The sequence below is a fragment of the Bubalus kerabau genome, chromosome 3 (assembly GCF_029407905.1).
Source record: "Bubalus kerabau isolate K-KA32 ecotype Philippines breed swamp buffalo chromosome 3, PCC_UOA_SB_1v2, whole genome shotgun sequence".
In the NCBI taxonomy this organism is placed as follows: Eukaryota; Metazoa; Chordata; class Mammalia; order Artiodactyla; family Bovidae; genus Bubalus; species Bubalus kerabau.
The window spans coordinates 101,363,401-101,380,498 of record NC_073626.1 but is presented as its reverse complement, the minus strand read 5'-3'; the positions used below and the strand labels follow the sequence as shown (position 1 = coordinate 101,380,498).

The 17,098-nt window shown below is 37.8% G+C and overlaps 1 protein-coding gene across 1 annotated transcript in view; it reads left to right on the top strand.

The window, feature by feature from the left end:
* Positions 1–16,744, top strand: part of MBD5 (methyl-CpG binding domain protein 5) — a 149,848-nt gene extending 133,104 nt beyond the window's left edge. The window contains exons 10-12 of the mRNA XM_055572651.1: positions 3,035–3,108; positions 12,354–12,429; positions 16,162–16,744. Coding sequence (XP_055428626.1) covers positions 3,035–3,108; positions 12,354–12,429; positions 16,162–16,233 — 222 coding nt within the window. The 3' untranslated portion in view covers positions 16,234–16,744. The remainder of the gene's footprint in view (positions 1–3,034; positions 3,109–12,353; positions 12,430–16,161) is intronic.
* The last annotated feature ends 354 nt before the right edge of the window (positions 16,745–17,098 follow it).

The following is a 17,098-nucleotide window of genomic DNA, read 5'->3' as shown; positions in this document are numbered from 1 at the left end:
TCTCACCAAGATAGAAATCAAATAATTTATGAAACTTCTGGCTTGTGAATATATAGGAATATAAGATTATTAAATTCCATATTAAAATAGTAAGTATCTTAAATTACTTGCTCCTTCAGTGTAAGTTTTATTTAAAAATATGTATATATTTAATCTTTTTAATGTTATATTTATGTATTTGATTCCCAGTACTTTCTTTATTTACAAGTTAGCTAATTAATTTATGAGTGTTCATTAAATCATTAAATACGGTTTCTATTTGACTAGAAATGGAATTTATTTTGTCATTCCCTGATACTTTTGTAGGAGGTTATCTTTAAAGACTTTCTTGAATATTGTGTAATATTCCAAAAAAAAAACACAGTCTTCATGTATTATATTTCACAATACCAGAGTACTAAAATTCTGAAACCAAATAAACTGAACATTTACCTCTGGATATGTATGATCTTGTCATATTAGAATTACAAAGTGATGTGTATCTTATAGTTTCAGAAATCACTCTCATTGCTTTCTCTTTCAGGGTCATTGAATCCTTTATAAATAATATATTTATTACAAGTACCTTAGAACCTTAGAGGCATATTTAAATGAAGAAATCATGGTGGAGAATTAGTTTTTAAAATCACCAGAAAATTATTCAAGTGTAAAAAAATTTTTGAAAATAAATTTGAGCAAGCATCATCTAAATTTCTGTAAATAAAAATTGGATTTATAATTTGACCTAATTTTTTGAGTATGTATATATAGACATATATACTTACATGTGTATGTATATATGCATATATGCACATATACATCTCTCTATATAGTATATGTGTATTTCAGCATATATTAGAGTTGGTGTGGTAGAGAAAGGTTGCTTTGGAGTCGTCCTGAGTTTTGATGCTGGCCATGTAACTTAAACTCACTTAGTCCCATCTGTAAAATAACAATGCTAGTGTGCAGTATTACCACATGAAATAATAAAACAGTGCCTTCTACATAATAAATGTGCAAGAAATGCTTTTACTGCCCCTTATTTCTTAATTAAAAATAAAACTAGATGATTTTTAAAAAATCATTTGACCTAACTTATTTTTTTTCACAATAACTATGATTTTTATTTCTCCTTTTTTATCTAATATTTTGGATTTTTAGATTACATGTCTTTTTCTGTGCTAACTTAGTTTTTAAAAATCGAGACCAATGGGATAAGTTTTCACTGTGGCATGTTGCGTTATTTCACTGTAAATCTGCTTTCTGTTGCCTGTATCAATCCCTTCTGAGATCTCTCACTATACCAGTTTGTGTCTAACAGAAGCTCCTATTATAGGAGAGCTTTCTTCTTGCTGCCAAGAAACTAATTTAAATATAAGGGGAATTAGCTATAAATTAATTGTGAGCTATCTTTCATAATTTCTTTGTGTGAGTGAGTACAGGATGGAATCCCATTTCTAACATAAAATGTGAAAAGGTATCCAGGTACCTTTAAAAATAAAAATACATGGATATATTCATCTTACTTAAGCTTTTCCAGTCATTCCAATAAGACACTTGACTACTTCTGCAAAAATGTTATTGGAACAAAGTTATATCTTGTTCTGGCACACAATCCACAGTGAATTTGTGTATGTAAGGTATTTGGATCCTTTGGGACAAAATACAAAAGTTATGAAAAGCAAACTATTTCCATTATTTGACTGTTATTCTCATTGAATAATTAGAAATGCTTGTTTTCAGATGACAATGGAGACCCTTTGTTAATAATCATCACTGTGTACTAGATTTGAAGAGGTCAAAGAAAGTTATTTATGAACAGTATTCATGAGTCAGGAAGATTCAAAGACAAAAGTTAATCATTTCCTTGTTTATTAGAGTGTATTTTCTTACCCATTAGGTGTCTTGGCAACCTCTGAATTTTTTTATTAAAGGAGTGCAGAGTGGGGGAAAACTGGGTTGAGGGGTTGGGGGGGACTTAATTTGAAGCTATATTTACACAGCAAGCAATACTGTTTCTACTGAGATTGTGTTTAAGATCAGTAAAAGTTACAGTGCTTTTCTAAGTGTTTTTATTTGCATATTAAATTTCCTATTTGTTAATTGTTTTCCTTAGGAGAAGTGACTTCAAGAACTATGACAGAGAGTATTAGGGGCAGGTGGCAAAAACTGCACCTCCCTCCCCCACCAAACCCCCAGCCACCAGTTGGTGGCTCACAGTGATGAGGCAGCAAGTGTCATGTAGCCTAGGCTGGCAGTGTTAAAGCAGAACCCCAGAGAACACGCCCATCAGGAGTAGCCACACCCTCTTTCCACATCACTAGGGACTACAGGCAGCCTACTACCCTACTCCGGTTTTTTTTTGTTTGTTTGTTTGTTTTGCCTCTGCAGAGCCTAACACACAACTATGTAATACTAGCTGTTCTGTGCTTGGCTGTGTTCACCATGTTTGTTGCATTTTAATTCTCACCGCAGTTCTAGCCGGAAGGTAGGTATTAATGTCCTCGGGAAAATTTTCTTGAAGTGTCTTTATTTTTGAAAGCCAAAGCTTTGGCTAACAGCAAAGATTTAACAAACTAAATATTTCTCTAAATTATCCAAATTTTAGGAGGCTCAGGGAATTTAAGGGTGTTATTCATGCTAGAAAGTGAGGTCAGATGCAAACTTCTATGTGCTGGCTCCAAAGCCCAGCACCCTCACTCACCAGGAATACAGAATCGCAGTTGCTGAGCATCAGGCAGTGCAAAAAGCAGACCAGGATCTCTGACTTACATGATTTTGTGAATTAAAGGTTATTTAAGTTCCAAGTTTTGTTCTTCAAACATTACCTTGAAAATGTTGACATTCTGAAAGCCACCCAAGTCTTTCATTTCCGTTGATGTTGCAGCCTGGAGCCGCGGAATCAACCTCTGCCCCAGCGAGGACAGAACAGTGAGAATTAAGCCTCCCTCCCCCCAGTGCCGTACAAGCACCTGCTTGTCTGGCAGGAAAGTAAAAACAGTGTTAACAATTGCAGGTCTGGGTAATGTGGTCTGGTCTTCATGCCTTCACTCAGGTGGAGCCCGAGAAGTTGAAGACACTAACGGAAGGTTTAGAAGCCTACAGCCGAGCCCGGAAAAGGAACAGAAAGTAAGCACAACTTTTTTTCCGGTTTTGTTTTTTAAGGATATAATTTACTGGCTTTCCTTCAAAGGGACAATGAAATCTCACTGATTTAGTCCATCTTGAGCCCTGCCTAAGTACAATTTAATAGTTATCATCCAAGAGGACTATTATAGATGAATTAGCTCCTACAGAAAATATTTTCTGAAACAATTTATACTGTGTTGTGGGACTTCCCTCTTCATCAGCTCTTCCCTTACTCCCTCCATCTCCATCCCTCTCACTTGAGAGGAAAGAAAATAAGATTAATAGTCTCAACATGTAACGATGAAATACTCTCTGAAAGTGTAGTGAAAGTGTATCCCTTTGTAATTTAAATACTTTGGGAGGGGGAATGACCCCCCTTGTTGTACACATGTGAATAATTTTGGCAGATTACCTGTTGTTAGTCAAAGTGATGATAAGTAATTATTTTCTTGGAGCAGGGGCAATAGACTTTCTTCAGAATTATAATAAATTGAACTTTGGGACTTTATTCTTAATTATTCAAGTTTTTCCAGATCTTTATATTTTGAGTAAACATAGTATTGACAAGTAGTTAATGTTTATCACATAACTTGTATGTAATACAGTGTAGTCATATATCATAACTATTATTTCATTTTAAGATAGAGAACTATAAATGTGCTTCTGTATGTGTACATGGAAAATTATTTTAATATATATCATCAATACACCTACTCAGCTACTATAATTTTCATATTATCAAATGTCTAAAAATTATGAAATTGTAATGATTAGCAGCGTATCTTGTATAAAAGACTTATATAATGATAATGACATCTTTTAAAGGGCAGTCATTCTCTTAGTGGTGTCCTCAGTAATTCTTGCCAGAGCTAAAATTTTAGAATGCAACAAATCTTGGGGACTCTCTTCACCTCACTAGAATGTTTCATAAAAGAGACGTCAGCTGCAGTGGGTTAACTCCTGTGTGTCTGTGTTCAACACTCCTTTGGAAGATGGCAGATTGGCAGTGGTTTCGGTGAGGGCCAAGTGAATTGCCAGATTCGCTATAGATCTGATAAAGTGAGTCAAGCCCCCTCTATTCTGACTGAAGTGACACAATGAAGAGCTTAGTAGCAGGATAAAGCCTATAAAATTAATACAAGGTCTGGATGAAAGGAGGGAAATTGCAAGCTACCTACATCATGAATTTTCATTGGCCATTTGCTTTAGAATATTCAGTAGTACTTGTTTATTAGAAGTAAAATATCCCTGAAATCTTTCCTTCAGTGAGATATGCCAATTAGCTGGATTATGTGCAACATATCCAAAACTGTTGATAACACAAGTATTTAGATATACTGCCTTGAAATGAGCTGTATTTTCCTCATAAATTTGCTATTAAGCAATTTCTGAAAGGTAATGAATAACAAACAGCAACGTAAAAAATTTCCTTCAAAGCCAGCTTACTATTTGAGGTGAATTTATATGGGTCCTAAGTAGCATTATCTAAAGGAACCAAGGTAAAAGACAAAAATATGAAGCAAAACAGCTTTGTTTATCAGACTATTGTCTAAGTAGAAGGACTTCCCTTATAAATGCCTCGTAGAACACTTTACATTTTGCATATATGATTTAAAATCCATTATTCTATTCTCCCAATCAGAAGATGGGCCAGGATTACTGAACCCATTTTTGATGAGGACACTCAGACCCAAATAGCTTAAATAATTAGGTAAAGGCCACATAAGTGATAAATGGTATGTTGAACCCAATCATTTATTTATTTCCCAAGTCAAGGAGACTGATTTAGCAAAAGAGTCTATGTCAACCAGGCACAACGCTATAGTCCCAGGACTTCACTGTTTAGTGAAGGAGGCAGATTTAGAAACAAATAATTAAAATGTTAAATTTGCAGTGACAGGAATAAGTGTAGTGTATTTTGGGATCACGGAGAAGTGACATTAAACTCAGGTAACGGAAGATGTCCTAGAGGAGATGATACCTCAGCCAGGCCTTACACACTACATAGCTATTAGCCAGACACAGGAAACAAGGACAAGATGGGATGGGCTGGAACAGTGTTTAGATGAGGTCGGCAGTTAGATTTGGGGGAGAGGAAATTGTAAGAGATGGAACCAAACGTATAAGCAGGAGCCAGACCATAAAGGGCCTGGTAAGACCTCAGAGGTCTTGACGTTATTGGAAGTGCCTAAGGGGACAGATGGTTGAATTTTTCACTTTAGCTGTGGCTGTATGGAGGATATATTTTAGGGGAACAGTATTGGAGACAAGGACATTCATTTAGAAGGCCATGTCAGGGGACAAGAGAGGAGGAAGACTCAAACCAGGAGGGGACCCATGAGAACAGAGGAGAAAGAATGTGGTCAAGAAACATTTAGGAGATAAAATTGACAGAACATCATGGTGATTGGTTGAAATGTGAAGGAGAACAGGTAATCAAGGACAACTCTTGGGTGCCTTAGTGGGCAGTGGAAGCACTGAAATGGGCATACAGGAGAAGACTGTCGAGTGCAACGTGAGGTTCCTGTGATTCCACAGACACAAGTCTGAAACTGGGAAGAAATGGTATTTGACTATGAAAAATGACATTCAGTCACACAGAGGTACTTTGACCAATTTGAACAATGGACTAAAGAGCGAATCCTGGAGCATTTGGATATTTACTGGAGATAATGAAAGAGATGGAAATAATGGTCAGAAAGGAGGAGGAAAACCAGAGGGTAGGGGAGTTGGGTGTTGAAAGCCAAAGACCAAGAATTTCTGGGATAATACAATGAAAAACAGAGGTCCAGTAAGAAAAGATCTGAAACATCTCCATTTGGACTGGGCAGTTTGGAGGCCATTGGTGACCTCAGTGAAAACAGTTTCTGGTAGAATGGCACATATGAAAATAAAATGGCCATGGATTGAAGAGTAAATAAAAAGGAACAGAGAGAGTTGGTATCTATTATTTACTCTCCTTTCTACCCTTTATGTGAAAAGTTCCCAAAGAATAACTGGAAAGAAATTTGAGCTAACAAATATCTGGCTAGTTTTATAGACAAGGAGAAAGAAACTAAAAAAGGAAGTGGCACTGGAACAAGGTGGCTGAAAGTTTGGGTTGTGGCCTGAGTTCAAATGTTTCCATCATTACCTGGCTATGTGTACCCTTGAGTATGTTGTTTAACCTCTCTGAGTCTAAATACTTCATTTCTAAAGTGGGATATTAATACCAACCTCCTAGATTTGTTATAAAGAGAGCCTTAGCACAGTTCTTAGCACATGGTATTTAGTAAACCATTATTTTTCTTATAAAGATATAGGTGAAACAAAATAATTACATATTTTTACCATTTGAAACATTCTGTCACCATATTAGATGTTTAGAGCATTATATAGTCATGTAACCCTCAATATGCTATAGTCATACTGTACTATAAATCTTTAAAGTGATTTGCTTATTACTGCCTAATCACAAAGGAAATATTTACATATTTATTGAAGAATTTTTAGGGTCATTTTGTACTTAAAAGTGGAAATAGCTTCATTAAAGAAAAAAAATTTGTGTAACTTTTAGATATATTTTTTAAAACATATCTAAATTCTCGATTTTTTTTAAGTAAGGATCAAATCTTCTGTCTATATGTACATATATATGTACTCAGTGACCTTATTTTTGTGAATCTGGAAAGGGATAACGTAAACATAAAAGTAAACATAAAACGTAAACACTTTAAAACCAAGAAATGATACTTTTTGTATTAAATTTTCTTTATTTTTTAAAATTGAAATTAGTTGATTTATGGTATTATGTTACTTCAGGTGTACAACATAGTGATGCAATATTTTTATAGATTGAACTCCATTTAAAGTTATTATAAAATACTGGTTATACTTCCTGTGCTGTATACTATATCCTTGTATCTTATTTTATACCTAATACTATGTACTTCTTAATCCTGTTCCCCTATCTTGCCCCTCACCCCACCCCTTCCCTACTGGTACCCACTGTTTGTTCTGTGTATCTGTGAGTCTGTTTCTGGTTTCTTATGTTCATTTTTTGTTTTTTAGATTCTGCATGTAAGTGAGAACATACAATATTTTTATTTCACTGACTTAATTCACTAAGCGCAATACCTCCCACATCCATCCATGTTGTTGCAAATGGCAAAGTTTCATTCCTTTTTATGGGTGTGTAGTAGTTGCATTGTGTGTGTGTATATATATATACACATACCACTTTACCCTTTCATCTATTGGTAGACACACTTAGGTTGCTTCCATATCTTGGCTATTGTAAATAATGCTGCTGTGAACACGGAGGTACATGTATCTTTTGAATTAGTGTTTTCACTTGAGTTAGTTCTCCTCCCTCCAGTTGTGGGCAGGGATATGCACACTGGCAATGACTGCCTCTGCCCTAGTCAGAGGGTCTGTGCATCTCTGTTCTCTCTAAGTGTGTACGCTCTCATTGGCAGTGGCAGCCTTCACTATAGTGGAGGGCAGTGCCAGAGCAAGAAGAGCTGGAGCAGGGCCCCAGTGCAGGCCAGAGAGTGTGCTGGCAAGCCAGCCAGAATACCAGGCTATTTCTAATCTGCTGCCTCTCCACTGTTCTGGAGCGGGGAGGCAGGTGGGGGTGGGGGTGGGAGTAAGCAAATCTGTGCACGTGCATGCACACTTCAAAAGCAGAGTCTTGGTTTCTAACAGCCCTCCGGTAAGCCCTGCTGCTGCTGCTGCTGCTGCTAAGTCGCTTTAGTCGTGTCCGACTCTGTGCGACCCCAGAGACGGCAGCCCACCAGGCTCCCCCGTCCCTGGGATTCTGCAGGCAAGAACACTGGAGTGGGTTGCCATTTCCTTCTCCAATGCATGCAAGTGAAAAGTGAAAGTGAAGTCACTCAGTCGTGTCCGACTCCTAGCGACCCCATGGACTGCAGCCTACCAGGCTTCTCCATCCATGGGATTTTCCAGACAAGAGTACTGGAGTGGGTTGCCAGTAAGCGCTACCTGTTTTCAAATCAGCTAAGGGGCTCATCTTCCCAGAGTTGCACCCCAGGGCTGGGGGGCCTGAAAGGTATATTGAACTCCATGCTCCCCAGGGAAGATCTCCAAGCCTGCGATCCTGCCTTCCTCTTCTGTGTGTGCCTCCCAGTAGCTTTTCCTCCATTCCTACCAGGTTCTATGTGGACAGTTTTAGTTGTAGAAAAGTCGTTATGCCAGTCTCCACGTCATTTTCAGTGAGAGCTACTCAACATGCAGTTGTATTTTTGGTATATTCATTGGGGGTGGAGATAGGGAGTAAGCTCAGTGTCCTCGTATACTACCATCTTGATTTCTCATGTGTTAAATTTTTTTTAATCTGCGTACTTTCCTTACAGATTAGGTTTTAGAATCCAAGATTCTTGACATTTAGGTCTGATCCAAGTTTGTTCTGGTCTACATGAAGTGAGTTTCTTAAATTCTGAACTGATAGTCCAGAGCAATGTGCAATTTTCACTTCCCTCTTATTTCTCGTACTATTCACAGATGTGTACCTGGCTTTTTTTTTTTAATTAATAAAGATAAGGATAATGTGTGACAATATAGGCAATGAACATGAGAAGTGGCAGTTATCTCCATTAATAACTAGAAATGTGATTATATGAACTTCTATTGCTTAATCAAGTAGCTTTTAGAGTGTCCATTAGTAAAAATGTTTATTATTAAATGTCAGTGGGGAAGAGAAAATAGTAGAAGAGACTCGACAAGGAGGGCCTCTGGACTAGAAGATTGAATTTTGACTAATTATTCATTTCATGGACTCATGGAGCTTTTTCTTCCTCTTTTAAGCTCATTTTTCCTGACTTGACCAGCTAGTATGAATATGGTATGCAGATTTGACATCCAGAAAGTCTCTCTGTACCTCTTGATTTCCATGATGTATTCATGTAATTTCATGCCCCATATCTCCGTATTTATTCTCTCTTCCAAAAGTAGTCATTTCACCCTCTACTAACTGCTTAAGTTTGTTAAAGGAAAAACATTGTACTAATTACCTTAAACTAATACAAGGAGTTTATAAATATTTTAAATATCTTGTTGAAGAATGAACTCACAAACTCCTAAAATAATGTTGAATTATTTTTATACTTTAATGTAGATGCTGTTGAAATTTTTCATATTAAAGAACAAAACTTTTATGCCTCTATTACTTTGGAAGATTATTTACAGTTAAATATCATCTTCTTTGTCATAAAATTATAATTGGTTTCACCAGTTTTCCCTAAAAAATCAAGTGTGACATACAAACAGCTGTTGTAATAGCTACTTCATTGATTTGTTATAAGGATTAAATGAAATAATATATATATAAAGATTTAATTCAATTCTTGGCATATATAAAAAAGTGAAAGTGTTAGTCGCTCAGTCGTGTGCAACTCTTTATAATCCCATGGACTGTAGCCTCTGTCCATGGATTTCCCAGGGAAGAATACTGGAGTGGGTTGCCATTCCCTTCTCCAGGGGATCTTCCCACCCAGGGATCAAACCCAGGTCTTCCACATTGCAGGCAGATTCTTTACCATCCAAGCCATCAGGGAAGCCTTAAAATATTCAATAAATACTAGCTATTTTTGTTATTAAAGATAAGAGAACCCAGATTCTCTGATGGTTTTTTACTGAAATATTTTCCTTTTTTTTTTAGACATTTAGACTTTTATGTAGTCAATTTTAAACCCATAAGATAATAAAAATGCGTAACAAATATATTTAAAAACTTATCTTCATACTTTTATACAAATACAAAAGAAATAGTAAAGATAAAGCTGTTTAACCCATTGCACAAAGCGTAATATTGTCAGATAGCTGGGCAGTATGTGATATTGTCAAGACCTTTGCTAAACAAGCCACAAGGGGCCTCAACCCAGCCCAACTCTAGCTCAGCTTAAATAGCCCTGCAGAGTCCTGGGATTGCATTCCTCCCCAGAATCATGCTTAGCAAACCCCTCAGTGGGAAAACAACTCAGCCTGACCCCATGAGATGACCAGGGCCCTGTAAAACTGGAATAAGTAGGTAAATAAAAGATAGCATGTGAATAGATATCAACTGGGACATACTCAAAAATAGCAATAAAAGAAAAGAGATAAGTTGTAGAATGGTGCTTATATCAGGACACATTTGATATGATATATATTTTAAAAACACAAAAGACAATACTAGGTACTGTTCATGGATATATCATATAAAATATTAAAACACACCATAGGAATACACAGCTTCCCTTGTGGCTCAGATGGTGAAGAATCTGCCTGCTATGTGGGAGACCCAGGTTCAATCCCTGGGTTGGGAAGATCCCCTGGAGAAGGGAAAGGCTACCCACTCCAGTATTCTTGCCTAGAGAATTCCATGGACAGAGGAGCCTGGTGGTCTGCAGTCCATGGAATCGCAAAGAGTCGGACACAACTGAGCAATTTCATTTTCTTTCTTTATAGGAATACACAACACAGTTGCCTTCGGGGAGGAGGGTGGGAGAGAATGAGACTGGGAATTGATATCAAATGGGAACTTTAGTTCAAATTTTTAATAAAAGGTTAAAAGAAATATGTAATTTATTAGCAGTTTTTTTTTGGAAATAGGTTTGATAGGGGTTGATAACTTGTTCTATGCACTTTTCTGCATTGTTTACATTTTTAAAGTAAATGGGAAGAATATAAAAGCTGTAGACTAGCTTTCAGGCCAACAAAAGGTAAGGTTGATGCTGCATTGCTCTTATAGTTCAGTTACAATCTTTTTTTTCAGTTAAACTGACTTAAGTGCATATAAGTTTCCCAGAACATAGAGCCGTTGTTTTAGCTTTGGACACATTTTTATTTAGACACCATATGGAGCATCCACGATGTATATACCTAGCAGTATACTAGTTACAATTGTATACAGAAACTAAATGCGTGAATTGTCCAGTCCTGTTGTATGAGGGTAAAACTTGGTGAGGACTGTGGTAAACCAAAGGGCCTCATCTAGAAGCATTCCACTAAAGTTCAAATATGTTTTTAAACACAATGTGAGCCAAACTAAATGGGACTATGAGCCAAATTCTTCTACAACTGCAAATTTCCAATCTCCATGTAAATGCTGGGCTAGGACTTAACTCTTGGAAAGCCATTTACCTCTACACCTTTTCTAGTAATCATCAGGATGAGATAAATGAATCACCTTAGTACTCAGAATAATTGGGTAATTCTTTGTATGCATCAAGAAGGAAAAGTTAGAGTGGACGTAATTCCTAGAGGTAGATAGTGCGGATTTGCCTTGTTTTAGTAATTAGTTCAGTAGCTTCCTAGTTAAACATTTCAGTCATGGCAGATGCTCCGTGTGTTAAATACCTGTAGTGGTATGCTGAAAGTGAAAAGTGAAAGTGAAGTCGCTCAGTCATGTCGGACTCTTTGCAACCCCATGGACTGTAGCCTACCAGACTCCTCTGTCCATGGAGTTTTCCAGGCAAGAGTACTGGAATAGGCTGCCATTTCCTTCTCCAGGGTATCTTCCCAACCCAGGGATCAAACCTGGGTCTACCTGCATTGCAGACAGATGCCTTACCGTCTGAGCCACCAGGGAAGCCTGGTATGCTGAGTAGAGAGAAAGGGTCAGAAAAGTGATAGACATTCTGAGACCATCATTCTTTATCTTGTCAAATAGTTTTGTCATTTTGGTTTTGGGGAGGCGGGGGTGGAGAAATGTGGCAGAGCCTCAGGTGTGGCGAGTTAAGATGTTTCCCACCTGTAATGAAAGTGCACCAGGATTTCAGCCTTCATTTGCTGAACTCCTGAAGCCAGGATGCTCCAGAGAGGGCAGAGGGAGCTCCCTAGTGGCCAGAGCCTGCAGTTCAGAGCCCTTCCTCCAGACACACAGCCTGAGAAAGACAAGCTAGAACAAAAGGCAACGCGGAGCAGGCTGGAATCTAAGAGCACAAGCTCCATCTGTGGAAATAGAGACCCGTTGCCCAGCTTCCTTGCAAAATCATCAGACGGTCGAAGAAACATGTGGAAGGGGAAAGAATCCACTTTCCCTAATCATGGGTTCAATTTGTTTTTCCTGTAGTTATGTGACCTTATTATTTATTGGTGTTCAGTCATGAGAATCCCAGAGTGTTTTGTCATGAGAATTGTCCACATGTGAATATAAATTGACTTTCTCTCATGGAATTGGTACTCTGTTTTCTGATTAGGGAATTAAATTGAGATTTTTGTTTCTTTAATTTTTTAATCTGCTGTGTTGTTTTCATTAATTCCAGAAGTGGAAAGCTAAATAACCATTTAGAAGCTGCTATTCATGAGGCCATGAGTGAACTGGACAAAATGTCTGGGACTGTAAGTTAATTTATTTTTCCATTATACTGTGTTTCTTTGAAAATAAATTGTATTATACTTTTTGGTAAAGTCTCTTAAATATTGTCAGGCAACTCACGTAGCAATACTAAATTACTGGGCTCAAAAAAGACTGCTATCAGAAAAAATTAAAAATAACTTAAGAAAAAATAACCTAGTAGTATTAACTATGTATTTTTTCTGAGGTAAGTAACTTTTTTCCTCACATAAAATACTTTTAAAATGTGCGCAGCAAAACATTGAGGTTAAAATCATAGCTTTTGCGTTTGACTCTGAGAATAGCAGTGATTATTAGTGCTGCCTAAGTATTTAATAATATAAATTTCACTGTACCATAGAACAAAAAGGGAAATTGAACATAGGGTCAAGACCAAGAGTATATAGTCATTTTGTTTCCTTTCTGCTATTACCTAAAAAAAAATTTAAATATTTGGCCCCAAATCCTGTTGTTAAATTATTGATATTTAACACTATAACCTCTGGTTTTAAAGTGTCTACTTTTTCTTTACATTTTTATTGAATGTTGCATGTAATGGTGTTGAATGTGAGTTTAATCATCATTCTCTAATTTACATATTGGCTGACATAAACACTCAAACTATAATTTTGATAATTTCTAAAAAATGTGAATTATCCAAAGGTACTCAGCAATGAAAGGGTGATTTCTTTTAGTTGTTATTGTGTTAACAAGGTTATCTGAATCCTAACAAGCCATCAAATTGCTACTGAATGACAGATACAAGTTTTTACACATTCATAGTGCATTGGGATTGGTACAGGATTTTGTGATCCAAACCATCATTTCAAAGATGGGTAAATTGAGGCCCTGAGATGTTTAATTTCCTGATAGAATTATAGGAAAAGTCTGGAGCAGAGATTATGAACTCAAACACTTTCTGTGTGTGTGCATTAGTCACTCAGTCGTGTCCTACTCTTTGCAATCCCGTGGAGTATAACCAACCAGGCTCCTCTGTCCTTGGAATTCTCCAGACAAGATAACTGGAGTAGATTATCATTCCCTTCTCTAGGGGATCTTCCCAACCCAGGGATCAAACCCAGGTCTCCTGCATTGCAGGCAGATTCTTTACCGTCTGAGCCACCAGGGAAGCCCCTGAAACACCTTCTAGGGCTGGGCAAATAGTATCATTAAATACAGGGGATCAGGTTTGAGTGAAACAGTGATTTTAATGGATTAAGAAATGTCAACCAAGATGCCCTGGTCAGGGTAGGCTACGTACCAACTCTCAGTCTTAGAGGCTTAATGGCCTAAAAAGGCTGTTCCTCACTTGGGTCTCATTCTGGTTGAGTACGTCTTGCTTCACACAGTCATTTAGGGGCTCAGGTTCTTTCTATATCTAGTGTCCCCCATTCCCTAGGGTCTCAGAGTGCTCCATCACATCCTTAGCATCCAACCCAGCAGCGGGAGAGAAGACCATGTACCCAGAGGACGGCAGGATAAGGTTTTATGGGCCAGACCGGGAAGTTCATCTGTTCTGTTGACTTTGCACTGGTTTAACCCAGTCATGTGGCCTTCTTAATTCAAGGGGACTGGTAAAAGTATTGTATACCATGCCTGCTCAGGAAGAGGAGAAATGTGTTTGGCAGGCATCTCGCTAATCTCTCTCTCAAGATCTTTGGCCTTTGTGGCCAGCAGGCAGTCAGGAGTGATGGGGGCCATGGCAACATGAGGGCTCTATTCTCTCTAGAAGGAGCTTCTGCTTCCATGCTGCAGCGAGCTCGAGCCATGTGGGGATCTGTGCCACTGTTGCAAGATCTTCCCATTTTTTCATGCAACACTGTAAGTCTGAAAGTAAAATTTCTCATTCTTTAGTGTTGCCAGCTATTTTTAAAATATTAAAACACCATAGGGCTAAACCAATCCCTTTCTAGGCTGCATTTGGTCCACAGGTAACTAATTTGCAACTTTGAATAAAGGCTTCTTTCCTCAATTTATAAAAGGTTTCAATAGACTCTTTATCAGAGACTAGTGGTTTTAAAGAACATATATGGAACATTTACAAGGATGAGGCAGTGTGAGAAACTCATTGGTATTATTTTTTAAATGTAATACTTTTAAAAGTTTTCTGGGGATTTCCCTACCAGTCCAGTGGTTAAGACTTTGCCTTCCAATGGAGGGGGGTGTGGGTCTGATTCTTTGTCAGGGAGTGAAGATCCCACATACATCACAGCCAAAGAATGAAAACATAAAAGCAATATTGTAACAAATTCAATAAATACTTTAAAAATGGTCCACATTTAAAAAATCTTTAAAAAATAGTTTTCTGTATTTGATTCTGAATAGCAATGGTCTATGCTATTACGTTATCTTTACAACATGCAGTTGAGCCAACTTGTAGTGGATCTTCAGATCCACTGTGCCCATCTCTTCCTAAGCCTGAGTTCTGTGACATCACATTGGTAGCTTGAAATTGGCCATGGTAAATCAATTTAAATTAAAAAAAAAAAACATAATTAGGAAATTTTTTTAAAAAGCAAATGAAGAAATTCGAAAAAAAACAAAAAACATTTGTACCACAGAGATTGGCATACACTACAATGGGCTTATGTTCCTCCACGGGGAACTGGTTATTAAGCATGTACTATACCACTGCCTCAGAGAAGGCAATGGCACCCCAGTCTGGTACTCTTGCGTGGAAAATCCCATGGATGGAGGAGCCTGGTAGGCTGCAGTCCATGGGGTCGCGAAGAGTCGGACACGACTGAGCGACTTCCCTTTCACTTTTCACTTTCATGCATTGGAGAAGGAAATGGCAACCCACTCCAGTGTTCTTGCCTGGAGAATCCCAGGGACGGGGGAGCCTGGTGGGCTGCCGTCTATGGGGTTGCACAGAGTCGGACATGACTGAAGTGACTTAGCTACCACTGCCTTGGGCACATCCTGCCTCTCCTGGATCTTGCCTTGTCCCCTCCTATCAGTACCACAACAGCCGCAATACAATGTGGGACACCTGACCACCTCCCTAGCACCTGTTTTCTGCCCCTAAAACCAGACCTGCTGTCTGATACCTGGGAATCAAGTTCTGCTATTCATCCACCTCTGTTCAATCTGATACACAGCCCTAAATGCTGCTAGCTTCCCTGTTAGTGTATAAAGATGAGTTGTGTGCATTGCTCTTCCCAGACTACACAAGCTTAGATTTGCCAACAGATGGTAGTGGTATTCTGTTTTCCATCCTTATTCTTCTCATAAGTAAACCTCCTTGGGCTGAGCTGTGTGCATGTTCTTATCATCTTTGACCCTTCTTAGTAGTTATAAAATAAGTACAGTGATGAAATAAAGAAGAAAATGTTTAGTATGTATTTATCGACTTTTCCAGAACCCCAGTAAAGTTAGTGATCCAGGGATCTCTGATGGGAAAGGTCTTATTTTCATCTTCAATGGACAGCAGGGGTAGCAACTGCACATCCCCTCTCCCACTTTGATTTTTTTCCAGTTCCTCTTCTGTATTCCACTGTTGGGAGATCCACAGAGTGTTGCTCTGCTTGTCAGTTTCCAAGATTCCTTATCCTCTGTAGTGACTGTAGGCACACTGAGATCTGAGTCTTGTAAAAGTGGTAAATGCCTCAAGATAGCTGTGATTGAAAATGAAAGCCAGAGTCTGCTGCCTACCCTGTTTCTTTGTCAGAAATCCTATGGTGTTTGTGATTTCAATCTCTGTTGTTGTTGTTTTTTCCCTACCTCTTTATTTCCAGGTTCACCAAATCCCACAGGGAGACAGACAGATGAGACCTCCCAAACCCAAGAGGAGGAAGATCTCCAGATAACAGGGACTACTCCACCAATGCGCAGTGTTTATTAAAGGAATGTGCACAGATATGTCTATAGATAAGTATTGATATAGCCACTGTTATATCAATATTTAGTCTATGGCAGATAGTTACCACCACCACAGGGTGCTAAAAGAAACAGTGATACAATATTTTTTTGATCAGGAAGGATAAAGAATGCTGGAAAACCAATCAGAATCCCTGAATGATGAGAGTGATAAATGGTCAAGAGATTACTGAGAAACTCTTTTTCTATAATACTAAAATTGTGATTATAAGAAATAGTCCAAATGTTTCTGAAGAATTTTCAATGTTGTATATAGAAAATACAGAATTTCATGGTGACATCAGAAATGTAAATATTGTACAATATTGTCATGTACAAGCGTACCTAATGCACACTTTATCTTTTATTGTACAAAGAAATAGTGTACAAAATTCTTTGGTTTCTATGGAGTACACCTACCAGAGACTACAAGTGTAAAGTGATAAATAAAAATACAACCTAAATGCTTTTCTATGATAATGTAAAAGATGCTGTTTTTGTATTTAACAGCAGAGAAAAGGCATGATGATGTATTACCTGAATTATGACATACACTGCACACCACCGAGTGTCCATTTATATTGTCTGTTTGGAATGAACCTTGCCTGGAAGCACTGGACTTGATTTTGGATGTCTAGGAAATTGAAACCTTGCAGATTTCTAAAGGGACGAGGGCTCACAGATCTAAATTAAGAATTCAGAAACTGCAACCATTTGTTGCATATTTTTTTTACCTAAGTTTTAAAGTAGAATAGGTTTTATAAAAAAATCTTAGATGGGATATTTTACTCAGTCATTTCTGTAGTTAACATTTGA